A 17,188-nucleotide genomic window follows, 5' to 3' on the forward strand; every position below is an offset into this window, starting at 1 on the left:
CCCAATTGAGTCTTGCTTCCCCTGACTTGCGGTTAGCCTGTCCAGAATAATTCTGTCTTAGGTTATACTGATCCTTAAATTGCTCATAGCTGCTTTTAAAAGTATATAGGTTTTACCTGCCTAGAATAGCTCTGTGCCAATCTTGAAAAGTTTTCTTTTGGTGTAGCTGACCTTGGTATTTATGGTGCAATGCTCATTTAGTCTAAACAGTTCTTATTGATCTTGAGGGTGTGTTCCACTGAGTTGAAAAGTAAGTGTAATTGTATATTACACCCCAATGTCCAACTCCCCTAGAATAACTGTGTTATCCTATCCTAAATCAGAGTTATAGGTTTTTACTGCTCCTAGAATAAGTGTTCCACTATTCAGAGAATAATATTGTCCAGTTGGTTTACTAAGTGATTTCTTGCTGAGCATCACGGCACAACTGCTAGGGTCTACTACCCTTGTATTACAGAAAGTAATCTAAAAGTAACTATTGGTTTTTACTCCCCAAGAATAGGTGTGACCTATACTGAATGTGTATGAAAAGGTTAGACCAACCTAGACTACTGTTAGTTTTCTAAATAAGGTCTATGTTTTGGTCTGTGTACTTTAAAGCATAGTGTTGTGTGTTATATAATGTGTTTATATGATTTGTGATAGTATTTATTTCCCCCAAGATTTATCTGGGCCTACTTGTATTTAAATAAACCATTTATATGTACAATACATAGCTTTTTTGGACCATATTTGTGTTACAATTTTTTTGTACTGACTCTACAGCCCTCTATCCCTCCTAAGATAAGCCTGGCTGCTCTGTATACGCTACCATGAACTCAGGTGGTACAGACATATACTGGAGTCTTGTACTGCCTCAGTTGAATGGTTTTGCTAAGCCTTAGTTGGACTTCATAAAAACTGTCATTACACTGTTGGCATGTTCTGGGATAAATGTAGATTGCATTACATTGATTATTGAGATACTTTGTGTCTAAAGGAAAAACACATCCAGTAGGTTTGGTTTAGCCAAAGTGAAGCGTACTTATTGTACTTAACACAAGAACCAGCACCATGGGCTTTAAGCCTGTGGCCTTCCTTAATGTACCAATCCAAAACTTGTTCACATTTTGTAAGGAAGTAGGCTATAAATAATACAAAGATTGTGAGACCACTAAAACGACTCCACAGAACATATGTTGGAGTTCCATGCAGGATGGTGAGTGTCCTCACTCCCGCTGCATTCCCAGAATGAGAATACTCTGCAGGCCAAGTACAAAAAGAATTTCATGGCAGAGGGCATGGGTGATGAGAGATGCTGGGCAAATTGGGTGGTAGGGCAGCCTCATGTCCTATCTACTTGCACCTGGACCTTGATGTACGTGCTGCTAATTGAACCGAATGTTCCAGACATTGCACAAGCGTGCCAAACCAATTGTGTTAGTAAACCCAAGGACCTTACAGCTTAAGAAACCAATGAACCACTGTGTAACTGATTTTTCTTAAAATGACACATGTGAAGAGGTATGCATAAATTGTCCACCTGATATTTGGCTGACAATAACAAACCTAGCTCCTATATGATTGTATATCTAGATGTGTCCCTTAACCAATCCCAACCCTTGACGCATAAAGAAGTATGTAATTGTATTTTTTGTGCAAATTGCTGAGAGACTGAGCGTACGTCCGTTGATGTTCGTTGTACCCTCCCTGGTTTAGATAATTGTTAATTAAACAGCAACTTGCAATCTTCTTCAGTTTGTCCAGTTATTTGGACTCAGAATTATTCTGGTGTAATCCCATCCAACCATAGATACATGTTCCAGGGGTCATAAGCTCATGTGGTAGCGGTGTGGATGGTTGCAGATCTAAACTAGTTTGGCTTCAGAGTTTCGAACGATCTGACATCCTCTGCCATTAGCTGGAAGATCGTGGAGTTTCCTGTGGAGAGCGGCTGATAGAAATAAACTTGCAAGAAGAATCGAGACGGTGGGCAGGTCCCTCTTTGAAGAAATCTCTGCTTGGTTTCCACGGGCGCTCCACGGACAGAAGGCAAAGTTGTTAGACTGGAGGAGGAGTCGATACTAAAGGCCTCAAGTTGATTAAACAGATGTAAGTAGGCTAAGGGAAATGGCAATATAAAGGAGCGAGATTGTGATATTTATGGGTAATGGGAAATTTTGTATGGATAAAGGAACGCCTAGGTAATCCTATTTCAAGGGAGATAGAAGAAGACGTCTCAAATTCCAGTCGGAATATTAAGAGAGAGAATTTACACAGTCAGGACGGTGGAAGGTGACGTCTTAAACTTTGTATTAGGTAATATAATTGGAGGCGAGGAAAGAATACCTCTTACTATAAATTATTTTAGGGAAAAGAGAAGGTGATCACAGGGATTATTAATGTGTATTGTGTTATTACTTTGAGTGTTATCTGATGTATGAAGTTCTGAGAAGTGATAAATTGTGAAGGTTGGAAGTGAAGTTGGTTTGAGTTAAGTGTAGAAAACGATTGGCGCCAGTCAGAAGACAGGTAGGTTGTTGTAACAAAAGAGGATTGAGCTGCGATTGATGGTGCTTGCTTATATTTATTGTTTTTAAGATGAAAAGTGTTGAGCAATAAGCCTTGAGATAAGTAGAGATTCATTAAATATAAACAAGTTAATGACCTGGTAAGTATCGACAGTTAATTGTGACTTGTCATTATGGAGGACATACCTCATATGCACCTTTGTAAATTACCCCGTCATGCGCCCAAGCTTAAACAGTACAGTGCAGAATGGGTAAAGGGCACAGCGGACAAAATGTTCATGCCATGGCAGCAAGGAGGATCGTTATCAAAGGCAGTATTACAACACATGATCACATATGGGTACGCTGCGTACACAGAAAATGAATTAATGAAAAGACTGCCAGTTTTAGAACTTTGGCAAATGTACCAACAGGAGAAAGAGGATCCATTGTTGGAGGAGAGGATGCCTAATCAGTATAAAGGGGAGGGCATCGACCCACCAGCTCCTCTTACTTCACCCAAGACTAAGAGCATAGATGCAGAGGAGACAGGAGTTTATCCTTTAAAAGAATTAAAAGCAGCAGCGATGGGGTATAGTAACCCGACATATGAACCCCCCGCTTATAGTAGCGATGACAGTCCAGAAGAGAGTAAAAGAAAGAAAGAGGCCTGTAAATTCATACGAGATAAAGAAGAAAGAGGTGAGAGATCAAATATATCAACAGATATAGACAGACAAATTAAGAGATGGAAAGGAGAAAAGGATATGGCCGATGAGGTAACGCTTGTACAGAACGTATGGATGGGAGGACAGATATTACTCAAGTTAGAAGGGAAAAGCATCAAGGAGGTTAGACAAAAGGAAGACAAAGACGAGCAAGAAAAGAAGGATAGGGAATGAGAAAAGCGGTTGAGGGAGGATGAGCAAGGGAGGGAAAGCAAGGAACGACGGGAAAAAATATATAGAGAAGAGCAAGAGAAAGACGAAAACCGGGCAGAGGAACAAAGGAAGTATGACAGTCAGAAGAAAGAAATAGGAGAAAGGGATGGGCGAGAAAGAATGAGAGAGGAAGCAAGAAGAGGCATACAAAGAGTGAAGGAAAAAAGATTACAGAGAAGGAAAGAAGAAGAAGAACGAAGGGAAGAAAAAAGAAGGGAAGCACAAAAGCAAGAAGAAGACAGGGCAAGAAGGGCTGTGTGAAAACAAAGTAAAGTACAAGTAATAGAGCAAAATAGAAAGCAGTGAGGTCTTGATGCCAGTCTCATTCTTAAAGAACGAATAAGACTGAGCGATGAAATACAGGAACGATGGGACATGATAAGTGAAGTTTTCCTGATGAGAGAAATGACTCAAGAAATTCCTAAAGTAGCACAGGAAGAGAAAAGATATGATGCAGAAAGTATTGGAGAGAGGTGATATATCAGCAAATGAGGCAGAACAGCGAGTATGGGACTCAAGGGAGCGGCAAACAATCCCTGATACCAAAACCATGGAATGAGGAAGAAAACATGTTTAGTGATGAACGAAGAGCAATGTCATTGAGTAGATTACATTTAGACAGAGAAGAGGAGGATGATAGTCACACCAGTTGGGGTGTAGCAATGTCAGACGAAGAAAGGGAGTCAGGTCATGAGATAGAAGGGGAGGGTACATGCGTCCCCTTGGGAAGTCCAAATCTGGACAAGGAGGTAAGATGGTTGGATCTGGAACACCAGATCCTATACCATATGCCGAATTTCCCCCAAGATGATCGTGTAGTGTGAGAGAAGAATCTCCACCTTATGTCAGTAGGTTAAGGTCATTACCAGCATGAAGACAAATAGGAACGATTACCCCCTGCATTTGGTAAACTAATAATGGGATCCAGTTATGGGATGGGGATCTCACAGTTCCCCTTGCTAGAGAAGAGGGGGCAAGACCGCAATATATTCCATGGCCTCAGATGAGTAAGGATAACTTAAAATGTAATTTACCTAGTTTGACTTCGGGGGCTGGGAAGGGGATATACGAATTATAGAAAATGACAGGGGGAACTACATCAGCCATAGGGGACATAAAAGGTCTATTGGCAGCTATTCTTGGAGAGAGAGCTGATGACATTTGGAGACGAGCGGGATATGCGAGTGTGACAGCACAAAATGCAGTGCATAACGGAGTGACATTTAATAAATGCAGGGCAGACGTTAGGAGGGCTCTCAGGGTACAAAATCCAGATACATCAGATATGGGTGCAATTATGACAAGTAAAATGAAGGAAGATGAATACCCTATTGCTTATATTCAGGATATTCAGGAGAGATGGCAGCTTGAGACGCGTGAACCATGGGAAAAAACAGTGGCACTATTCTATCATATTTTGTGTCAGGGATTGCCAGAACAAGTACAGAGATAATGAAAAAACAAGTAGGAATGGAAGCGAAGCCATGGGCTGAGATACTGTCAAGCATCATTGCTGATTGTTACAAGAGAAGAATAAAAAGAAAGAGGAGAACAGAAAAATTGAGGAAGCCAAGTTAGTTCAGAATAAATTGTCAAAATTTGCTATTGAAGGAGCGGTATTGACAAGCCCACATCTGTCTCAATTGGCTGTGTTAGGGCTCCATCCTGGGATAACCGAACCTGCACTGTTGTTTTATTGTGTAATTGTCTAATGAAATAGAGAAGTGAAGGATCGAGGCCCCACCCATTCAGCTTATCCCACAGTATAGATTGAATAACTGTGTCAAAAGCTGAGGTGGAATCTACAAAGCAGACATATAACAGAGTTTCAGGGTACCTATGAGCATCAGAAATAAGATTCATAAGGACCCACAGGGCGTGGTTTGTTGCAAAGCCCTTTCTGAAGCCGAAGTGGTGCTTAGCGAGGAGGTGGTTTTCATCTGACCACTGGGTGAGCATGTCGAGCAGGATGCTTGCTAATTTTTAGTTGCTGCAATCCAGCATGGCCAGTAGTCTATAGCAGCCTGGGTCTGTCCTGAAACCCTGTTTGTAAATCGGGATCAGGATTGAATCTCGCCATGAGCTGGGGACAATTCCTGTTTGGCAGATGCGGGAGGATAACATTTTCAAAATCTCAGCCCAAGTGATGGGATCTTGCTTTAGTACGATGTTAGAGAGCCCTTCTGTGCCTGTAGCCCTAGAAGGCCTAATCTTTTTGATTAGCTCCTCAAGATCTGCAGCTTGGTACCAAACAGATGTACCCACCATCGGGCAGTCCTTAAGGCAAGGGAAACTGGCTTCCCGTGACCAGTAGTCTTTCTTTACGTGAGCAGCCCAATCCTCAGTGGAGATGGGACTGACCTCTAAGGTCAGTTGTCCACTTCTGATGTGCAAATCATGAACTAGAATCTCTTTGAATCATGTGTTCGGATGATCCTGTTAATATACTTCCATTTTGCAGTGGTATCTTCGTAGGGATATTTACCAAGCCAACGACTATATGCCCGCTTTATTGCGGCAATCTGATCTTGATGTTCACTGGGGACATTGTTCGACACCTCTTCACTTTTCGGCACCCCATGTTAGTCAAGCACTTTTTTGTCTGCAATAGCAGCATCAAAGTGGACCCACAGTTTATTGCCCTTCAATTTGACTGTCTAGTTCCTCTTGTCATGCACTCTTATCCTTGTTACCATACGTTTTAGGTCCCATGCCTACTTCGTGAGTTACGCATCCCGATTATTTCCACAGCTTTTTATTTCCTCATTTAAATTGTTTATGTTCAGGTGAGACCAACAGAGGTGATTCCCCTGTAAATTCACAATAGGGTTTGATTTCAGTATCTTCCTGGGCTTGCCTTCAGGAATTAGAAGGGTAATTCCGAGTGTAACATGGTCACTCATCCGCGCCGCTTTCGTCTGTAAAGCGGGGCCCAAATCACTGATTACTCCATTCTCAAATATGAAATCAATCAGAGAAAAGGAGATACCATGTGTTCAAGTATACGTTGTCCTGTCGCCACAATGGGGAGCGGAACCCAATCAAACTCAGCCAAGATGGTAGCCAATCTGTATCGCATCCCATGCTAGATTGGCCCTCCCCCATCAGTGTGAAGAGGCAAGCCCTGCAAACAGTTTTATTTAAATCCCTGCCAACACGATACCACCCCTTTTCTTATGTCGCACCCATGAGTGAAGTGTATCGAGGACATCCTCAATGAGTTTACAAGTGGATTTCCCCCCGGAGTATCGTAAATGCCTAGCACATGGTTATCTATTGGGCTATGTGGGAAGCCCACCAGGATCGCTACAAGTAGGTTCTCGTGTTCCCTAGTTCTCTGGTACTGTCTGAGTGTGTACACATTTTTTGCCCCTATACATAGACCCTCTTTGGGGTGCCTCCTAGGTTCGGGCAGAGATAGCCGATAAATTGTAGTGAACCCATCCACATGAAACGGGGTCGTCAGCCACGTTTCCTGCTAAACAAATAGGTCGGACATTCGCAATTCGTAACAACCTGCAGGGTTTACCACAAAGGAACGATCTGTTTAAATAAAAATTATTGCAATTACATTTTTCCAACACAGGGAGGACAGTTTAAAAATCCCTCTTGGACAGGTGGATTGACTTGACACTTCGTCATAGTTAGTAATACACTACTATGCTGTGTAATGAGGTTGTATCTCTCTTGGAACACCTGGAATACACACAGTGCTCCCGGAGTTTGAGGACCACTTACTTCTTCCAAGGGGGTAGTCCAAGTAGTGAATGTCGAAGTTGTCGAATTTCTGAGACGCTGCTATTTCTTTCAGCACACTGGATAGTTTCGATGCCCTCTGTGAAGAAAGAAAAGAGCGTCTTCATTATAGTGATTGCTCTATCTGCTCCATTTACCTTTGCAAATCCCACAACCCCCAAAGACCCGACATCTTCATAACAGAAATTGACCAAGTTCCTGGCATTTTAGGTAAATATGTAAAGAAAATTAAACGCACGCCTGTGGGAGGTATATTATGATATGTTATTTATAACGCGCTTAATACCAAGAGGTTTCTAAGCGTGGACCCGGGGACCAAACCTGTGTCGCTCTGTGTCGTCTTGCTTCCAAGCATGTTGCCCCTGAGCTATCCTCCCTAGGTAAGTCTTAGCTCTAAAGAGGTATCTAGGGATAAGAAGCAGGATGTCTGTCTTGGCATTGACAGGTTCATTAGACAAAATGTGGAGTGGAAGGCACAACAAAGTGTCAAGAAATAATGCTTCTGTCTGTAATGCTGGGGGAATTGTAGACAATGTATGTAGTTTAGTAAAAGGTGCTTCAGGTGCAGCTGGGAAGATCTCAAGGCCACTCGGGATCCAGATAAAGGAACACAAAACAAACACTGGACGTTGCCGACCAGTAACCCAAAGCTGCACTCCCGGGGGGATGAAATCCCTGATATAGTTTTACAACTAGGTAGGGTTGATAAGCCCCTCTAAGGAGCCAGTTAACCCAAGTAGTTGGTAGTGTTAAGGTGTTTTTAAGGCGAAAAATGTATGCTTTTGCTTTAATTTCATTCAGAAGTCATAGTTAATAAAACATATCCATGTTTACATATGCCTGTCCGCCTGCTGGAATGTAGTAAGGGAAGAAACCAAACTGACTCAAGACAGGTTAAAACAGGTAAAGCACAATGTTTCTATATCACAATCAATTGAAACCACGCTGTTAAGCACACAGTGTGGGATATAAATAATAGAAAGACTATTCCACACTGAGGGTGCCTGGGTGTCGAAGCTAGTGCCGCCAAATCTGACCAGCTTAAACCTGGGTTGCATCAGCTTGAACTAGTCTTGAGACTGCAAGTTACGCTTGGTCGGCTTGCTTTAAGGCGGTCTGTGAGATATTTGGGAGCCGCGTTGTTCAACATCTGTAGGCAAAGGAAAGGAGCTTCTGTGAAATTCTGGTCTTTATGGGGAGCCAGTGAAGGTCCCTCCTGGCGCTGATTATGTGGTCTCATCGAGAGCGACCATGAAAAGCACAAACAGCGCCGCTTTGGGTGACTTGGATCTCTTTGGTGTTGGCTTGGGACATACCAAGCAGAAGGCTGTTGCAGTAGTCCAATCAAGAGTTCACTAGTGTCGTGCCTAGTAGGGACCTACTGCTGATGGAAATGTAGGGGCGTATGTGGTTGAGCAATTTGGTGATGTAACCACACGTGGCCCGAATATGTGCGGCCTGTGGTCAATGTGTGACAATGTGCGACAATGTGCCAATGTGTCCTGCAAATATGTATTCTGCATGTTCCACACGTGCATTTTAGGCCTCATGATAGACAGGAGGCCCTTTGAATGTATGTATGCCTTTATGCATAGGAAGATATGAAGTGTGAACCTAACCAGCAAGCAAAGTAGTGCTGAACAATTTCTGGGGACAAGGGCGGGATCAGGGACCGAATGGAAGTGCTTTTGGTGGTTTGAATGAATCCATGGAACTCACTGGAGCTACTTCTGCAGCACTAACATTTGGGACACAAAACAAGGGCACATAACAATAATCCAAGAAACTTTCTTTTCTACGTTCTCGATTTCCTTTGCATTTGCTGTAAAAATACTGGAAAGTACATGCCCTGCCCACTGCAACCTTTTGTGTCAGCTGCAACGCAAGTCTTTCACTGTGTCAATACATAGAGGCAATGTTAGCAATCTTACCTCGGAAGTGAGATTTCGCAGGGTTTCATTTGCAGACATCCATCCTTGGCAAGAATTGATCTGTGATTGGAGAAAATACATTGCTGGTTGAAAAATTGAAGTAAATTCCCAAAAAAGAGAATTTATACTACAGGTTATCCAAGTCATCTGGTTCTAAAACCGAATCTCCACAGGAAAAGGCTCCCCTCCTCCTCATGTGGTGAAGCTATACGCCTGCGGTATGTTAATGCCCCCGATTGACCTATACTACACTATCTTTTCCTTCAATTAATACATTGTCCACTTTTGTAAAATGGTACTTGTACAGCGCTTGGTATGGCCTCTTAGAACTGTTATCGTGCTGAAGTTGCATTACTGCATGGTTCTGGGAAGACCATGGGGCCTCATTACAACACAGGCACTAATGTGTTAACGGCGCCGTAAAAGGCTGTAGCGCCGTTAACCTATTAGTGCCTATTTACGAGGCCCCTTTGAGGGACCCGACCTTAACGGTTGGTTTTATCAGCCGTTAAAGTAGGGACCCCCAAAGGGACCTTGGTGCTAAGTGCGGTGCCGCAATTTGCGGCACCGTACTTAGCACCTTCCCCATTCCCATTGAGCCCTATGGGGCAAAAATGGGAATGGGGAAGGGCCATGGCGGCATGGGGAATTACCGCCTCGCCAACCTCGGAATGGGGTGATAATTCCCCATTCCACCATGGCGGCCACCGGCATGGACCATGGTGCTAATAGCACCATGGTCCTCCGCCTGGGTCGTAATGAGGCCCATGGTCTGCGTGCAGTGGTGGAAAGGTGCGTGGTTGGAATGTGTCCTATGTGAATGGCTAATGTTGTGTATTATGGTGAGAGCTAGAGTTCTGGTTAAAGCGTTTCCCTCATTTTTCCTCATACTTTTCGGGCTCTACCCTTTTACTGTGTGTAGCTCTCTTCTGTTCTTCCTCTCCTTCTTCATGATAATGCGGCCTCCAGAACAGAGCACAGGCTTAATAGACACATATAGACAGTGATAACACTTTCTTTTATTCTGTTCTTTTTTTGGGTTTCTAGTAGTAGCTTGGCTAACCCCAGAAACTGCCTGTGTGTGCCGGTGGGATGTAGAAGTAGTATAATAGCCAGCTTACTTCTGCGGGTTGTGTGAGAATGGGAGTGACATCAAAGTATGTCTGCTGTGAGGTGAACAGGAAGCAGATTGTGCTGTTTTACATGGATCCTCTGTAGGGAGAGGTCGCTCTTAGCCTGTCCTGTGGAACCTGCTTATAATGACAGATGGAGATTATATATATCCAATTTACAGATCGGCCAACTGTGCAGCCCCTAATCTAGTAGCACACAGTGCTTGCATGGAGCCTTACCATTGGAGTTAGAGAGATTTAGTAAGTAGGCAGTCCTAGTGGTCATTGAGCCCAAGCCCTGACTGACTCTAGTGACGTGAGGGCTGCTCCAGTGATTTACTCATTAACTGATCAATGTTATGATTAAAGTGCAGCACTAGTTCAATTCAGTTTATTTCGGATTTACAGGAAGATTTCTTCCTAGCAAAAACGCTGGAACAAGAAGTCAATTGCTATCACTCTTCTTAGAAAGACTCGTTGGACGTCATCTCACCTATTAGGCCCAAGACGGTCAGACCACAGAAAAATCTATTTGTTGACATTACCAATTTAATACATTTCTGAAGGTCTACACACGCAAGAATGAGCTATTGCACAAGCTCAATACAAAGCGGGCCTATTAACCACAGAGAACGAGTTTTACAACACAAACATCTCTACAACAGCCAACTCTTCTCGAGAAGTGTTCAACCTATTGTACAACATAGGGAAAGGGCACGTTGCTTCTACCAGCCCCCTTACATCTCCTAAGTAGGGCAATGGATATATGGACCATTTTGTGTGCAAAATCCAAAAGATCAGAGATGCCATTGAAGCTAAACTGCCAACAAGTCAATTGTCGAAAGAGATTCAACATCTTGAAGATTTATCCAAAAAAGATTTGGTCTTGTCTCCCAAATTCTCTTTCCGACCTGTATCGATTACTGAAGTGGGGAAAATTATACAAGGATTGAAAGCCACTAATTGTGCGAGTGACATGTGTCATGGGAAGATTATTAAAGGATGTTCCCTGTACTTGATTAAAGCAATTATCGCAATCATAAATGAAACCATCTCTGTTTCATGCTGGATTCTCTAAAGGACACTTGTATTACACCTACTATTAAAAAGGCCTCACTTAACCGGATGACCCTGCGAATTACCTCCCTATTACACATGTGAGCTTCCTCCTGAAAATTCTAAATACAATAGCTTAATCGCAATTTCAGCACTTTGTCACCTCAAACATTTTACTTGGAATATATCAACCTGGATTTCAGCCTATTCACAAAGAAACATCTATGCTCAATATCCAATTTAATATACTGGCCATTCTTGATGAAGACAAAGTAGGGCTACTGATGTTCCTAGATCTGTCAGCCGCCTTTGATGTTTTGGATCATGACATACTGATGACGCACCTGTTTAATGAGTTTAGTTTGAGCCAACAGTCCTTCAGCTGGATCAATTCCTTTCTACGAGGTAGATCGGTCAAGGTGGTTTCGGCCAATCATCTTCAAATGCCCACGCAAGCCTGCCTATCCCCCCTGCTATTTAACTTATACATCAAGTCACTTCATGGCTTACTGTTGGAGAAACAAATCACTTTTCAAAACTATTCTGATGACACCCAGCTGCCGTTCACGTTGTCTGGCAAGATTGATGACACCTGCATGATTAATGATGCATTCAATATGGTCAGTGGCTGGATGAAGGACAACTGGCTCTGTCTAAATGACCAGAAAACAGAGTTACTCTTACTGGCCACCCCAACTATGTAAAAGAAACTGGGTAGTGTTTATGACTCCCTGGCAGCGGTCTACTCGCACATTGGGCTCATGTTCCTGGCAGTTACTATCCAATAAACGCATCAAACAGACCCGAGCGGGTGGCAGGTCTATTCAATTTCTTGCACCTACTTTGATTACCTGCCACATGAGATCTGACTCGAACTTCCTCTCATTTAGGAAACAATTTAAGACTTTCCTCTTCCCTGAATTCATCAAATAAAAAGTCTTCTCGATTTGTTAATCTGTTATGAGCAACCCCTTGATTTATAAACTTATGGCAGACCACCTCTTGTTCGTTTTATTGTGCTGTATTTGTTTTGTGTTACATTGCTTACAATACAATAAAAATAAATATTTTAAAAATATTTGAAACAATCTATAAAACAGCATAGTCAAACACATTAAAAAATATAACCACATACACACAAAATATTTATAACACAGCATCATCGTAGGACAGCATCCACGAAAGACCCTGTGACTGAAATAGCACTAAAATACATTAAAAACAGTTCACAATAATCACATTCAAAATACCGGAATACTTTAGGAAAAAATAGCTCTTCCTTTCCATGCAGACTGTAAAAAACAGGGACATTTCAACGCACTGGTTTCATCTGAGTGTAGCAGTAAAAGGCGGGTTTCCAATGACTAAGACTAAAACTCAAGAGATTAAGGAGATAATATCTCCCCAAATTATTATATAGGGCATAGAAGAGAACCAGATGAGCAAGGGTTCATTTCGCACCAGAGGGTGTGCTAGGTGGAGAATGCATTACAGCCCATTCACTAGTTAAAGCCTTTATCTGTATGGTATCGCATTGTTTATTCATATAGCGCTTATACACAGGTAAGCGTTTCAAAGTGCTCAAGGAGGGTGGGAACATGGGGGAAAAAACAACAGTCGCTCAAAGCCCTTGAAAATCTGAGACGATAATAGACTGCATAGGCAGAGTAAGTGCATGAAATACATTTAACAGTGTGGGATATAGCAAATAGGCCTGATGGCGATTCTGCAATTTTAACAGTACAATTACGGGTGAAAACAGGGGAAACAGACAGACGATCTTCATGCGTGGTGTGTACGGATCGAGCAAGTGCACAGAGGGTCATAAGGAGGGGAGGGTCAAGTGCACCCGGTTGGTTGAGACTGAGGTAAGTGCAGAGAGAGCCACTCTCTAGGGTTAATTTATCGGTGCGTTGAGTGTGGGTGAGATGTAGGGCTAGGGGCAAGTGGGAGAGAGGACTCGCAGGGGTGCCGGGGACAAGTGAGACTCTGAGGTACACCAGGCGGCCAGTCAGCATGCTGTAAGGAATAGAAGGGAGAGAAGGAAGGACAAAGAACTAGGTTAGCAGGGTAGAGGCAGAGAGAAGGAAGAGGAGAAGAGGAAGATCTTGAGGAGTTTCCGGATTTTCTGGAGATCCTACTCAAGACGTAGGGCGACATGGAGGCTATTCCAGAGGGAGGCACCTGCTGAGGATAAGGATCTCCCACCAAATCTCTGCTTGGAGAACCCGGCTCACTCACAGAAGTTTGGAGGTAGATGAGCGGAGGGCTTGTGAGGGACAGTATTTAGGGAGGAAGCGTTGCAAGTAGGCAGGGTCCCAGGCCCCAGAAAGCCTTGTGAACAATGCAAAGGGTCTTGAAATTGATCCATGCAGCCACAGGGAGCCATTGCAAGGATTTCAGCGCCGGAGAGATGCAGTCCTGGGCTTGAGGCCAAGGATAAGTCTTGCAGTTCTGTTCTGTTCTGCAGAGGGTGCAGGGCAGAAGAAGAGAGGTTGAGGAAGAGGCTGGTGCAATAGTCCAACGTGGAGAGAACCAGGGCTCTGGAGACAGAGAGCCTCTGGGGGAAAGTGAGAAAGGGTAGAGTACCTCTGAAGCTGATAGACTTTTTAGAGATGTCTGAAATGTGAGAAGAAAAGGAAAGAGTGGAATCAAACGATATTACCCAAATTGTTCAAACACAATTGTTCGAATGACCCAATTGATCGAAAGTCAAGGTCCGAATTGACCTTTGCACAATTGACCGTATATATATATATATATATATATATATATGTATATATATATATATATATATATATATATATATATATATATATATATATACATATATATATATATACATATATATATATATATTTAAAGGGGGGTTGCGGGGGGTTTCCCCCCGCAGATATGTAACAATTGACCTTCACAATTCGGTCAATTGTGCAAAGGTCAATTGTGATTCGAACAATTGTAGTTCGAACAATTCGTATACATCCGAATCAGACATGACCCCAAGGCGTTGAATCTAGCAAGGGTCAACAGCAACCTGTGATGGATGTTGGTAACTAGGTTGAGGTACGTAGCCCTCCCATTAGAAGGTGACAGTGAGAGATATTGTAAAACAGAAGACTTCTGAAGTCTAGAATCCCCCCTATTGCTGGCCCAAAGTGTCAGAAACTTCACCTTAAGTACTCCAATGGGTACTGTGGCAATGCTGGAGGCACTTATGATCATGAAACCACTTTTTGCTTGTTCAAGGAAGAGTAATGATTAGTGAAGATCTGACTACAGGAGCACCTCAGCTGTCATGCTTTGGAGCACAACGAGAGCAAATTTAAAAAACAATATGAAATGAGAAAAGAAAAAGAAAATCAAAAATGAGTGGAATGGATTCTGCAATGCTCAGCACTTGCAATATTAAACCTTAAAGTCATCATAGAGAGAAATTCAGGGACCCTCTAAACAATTCCTCTGTTTCGATAACATTTCTACCAAACCGTTCATTTTCAATCAAGAGAAAGTTTTTAAAAAAGGACCTCTGCCATCGTGTTTTCTGATTTGAAGACGACTTAGCATAAAAATGCTTCTTTCTGCCACAGAAATTGCTAGTTACAAAGAGTTCCTGAATTACAAGAAAAATGACAATTTGTTAAAATTATTAAAATATACTATTAATAGGCTAATAATACACCAATAGAGAATGAGGACGTGGTTAGTCCCTTAAAAAATGTCACTCCCAAATTCAAAAAATAGGCAGTAAGTTGATCGAACCTCACATTCGCACCAGGGGAAGGGTGCTCAGCCAATCAGGTGGCTGGAAAAGCGGGCGAGAACACACTGTTTACTGCCCGCTTTTCCAGCCAACTGAGACCCTTCCCTGTGTAACGCCATCTTCATTGTGGGGAGGCAACAGGCAGCCTCTCTCTCTTGCTTCCACAGAGCTCCACCCTCCCCGATCCCAAAGACATCCCGCACCCTTCCCCAGTGCCTCTCCCTCCACACTTACGGGCTGGACGGAAGCATTGCTCTGGTCCCAGCCCTTCTTCAGCCTGCGACTGCCATAGAAATAGAAAAGGGACTGAATCCCTTTTCCCATGGTAGAGGCCATCTTGTTTATTTTTTTTAAATGGGAGATTAGGCTCATACAAGACACGTGGAGCCGATCTCTCATAAAAATAAAAATAAAGCACCTGTTCGCACCCCGGACAAACAGGGTGCAAGTAGCAAACCTCTGTTCAGGGTGGCCATACAAGGTGCAGCCGGCGGGCCTTTGCCGGCCCTGGACCAGCCCTGTATGCCCTCCTGAGCAAGGGTGATTGCTACCACATTATGACCTCGAGCACTGAGTTTGACAATGCAGCACCAAACATTCCCACTCTTTTTCTTGTTTATAGTCACTCAAACCCTAAAGGTTTTGCTCCCCACAGGATCTAAAGCCATCTTATCCATTAACAGAACCCTTACTCTCTCATACTTTATACAAGTTGATAAGTTTGGCTTGTACGTGGCAAACAACCCTTTTCTCTCCTCCCTGTTTCTTCCCACCCATTCATTATCACTATCCACATTTTGTTTAAATACCTGACATACTGGAAACCAATTCAAGTCCAAAAACTGGGAGCCACACCTATGCATTGCCTAATGTGTCCTCCCCTTGTACCTACTTCACCTGCATGCCTAATCCTAACTTGATCTGGGAAGTGTTCTGTTACAACTGCTGTCCCATTTACCTAGTAAAGTGCCCAGCTTGACCTATTACCTTTTTTTACCACTTCCTGGAAATGATTCACCTATACGGTTTGTGACGAATCCGGGGATGTCGACCCTTCTTCTTTAGGGGCAGATCTTTCCCATGGGGCCACGGTGGTGTGTCCACAGTATACTAACCCCTGTGCAGATGGTAAAGTGAGGGAGGAATACATGTAGAGGGAAGCCCCCTATGGAATAAGGGACGATTACTCACAGGGAATGCAGTATTTTATCTGCCTTGATAACCCCAGCCCCTTTTAGAGAGCGAATATCCTCTGTTGTAAGGTTAACAATCTTAATTCCCATGATAAACCTGAAACGTCCAAAGACTTTAAGCATCCCGATTCAGAAGGAAAAGCTAGTACTGGGACGATGAAGATCACTTCAAAGAAAAAAGTGAGCTGTGTAGTTTATTCTGAGATGTCAATTGCTGGAATGGATGCAGCCAGCCGGCGTGGGAGTTTGGCTCAGCTGTCAAACAGGTGAGACAGACACCTGAGTGAGACGAGCCTCCTGACAATGAGTCACGAGAGGACAGGCCCGTGGGAAGGGACAGTGGGTTGTCTGCATCAAGCGATCCGAAGGAAGCCCAATGTGAAGCCACAGAGTGAGGTAGACGAAAGGCAGACGAAGGTCCAAGCCTGATGGACTGAGTGCATTGGTGCCAGTACTTACTTCGAGGCTATCCGAGCTCCGGTGAGCCACTTGATGCATAGCCGGGAGAGGATACACGCCACCCGAAGCACAGCAGAGCCTGCCTCTCTACAAAAAGCTGGCAGAGCATCAGCAAGCAACACAGTGACTGGGGAAACGTCATACTGTTCAAGAAGAAGAGAACAGGTATGGGGATCTACCAGAAATTGTTAGAGGTTCAGGCAAGCTTAAGAGAGGGTTGGGAATCCCCAAACTAAATCAAAAACAATTACTCACTTGGCAGGAGAGTAAACCAAGGGGAGTAATGCTACCTTGTGAGTCTGGGGCTCGCACGCAAAAGAGAGGTTCTGGGATCCGAAAGACACTCAAAAGCAGTTACTCACTTGGCAGGAGAGTAAACCAAGAGGGAGTGATGCTGCTGTGCGAGTCTAGGACCTGCACCAATATAAAGACAATCAAAACCTGTTGCTCACCTGGCAGAAGAGTGAACCAAGGGAGAGCAACACTGCTGT

The 17,188-nt window shown here is 43.4% G+C and overlaps 1 protein-coding gene across 1 annotated transcript in view; it reads right to left on the bottom strand.

The window, feature by feature from the left end:
- The window catches only part of AOAH (acyloxyacyl hydrolase), a 1,097,690-nt gene that overhangs the window by 132,720 nt on the left and 947,782 nt on the right, over positions 1–17,188 (bottom strand). The window contains exons 18-19 of the mRNA XM_069613263.1: positions 9,118–9,177; positions 7,169–7,265 (exon numbers count right to left, since the gene is read on the bottom strand). Of these exons, the coding sequence (XP_069469364.1) occupies positions 7,169–7,265; positions 9,118–9,177 (157 nt within the window). The remainder of the gene's footprint in view (positions 1–7,168; positions 7,266–9,117; positions 9,178–17,188) is intronic.

This window comes from Ambystoma mexicanum, chromosome 5p, assembly GCF_040938575.1.
Source record: "Ambystoma mexicanum isolate Mex_15411 chromosome 5p, UKY_AmexF1_1, whole genome shotgun sequence".
Classification (NCBI taxonomy): domain Eukaryota; kingdom Metazoa; phylum Chordata; class Amphibia; order Caudata; family Ambystomatidae; genus Ambystoma; species Ambystoma mexicanum.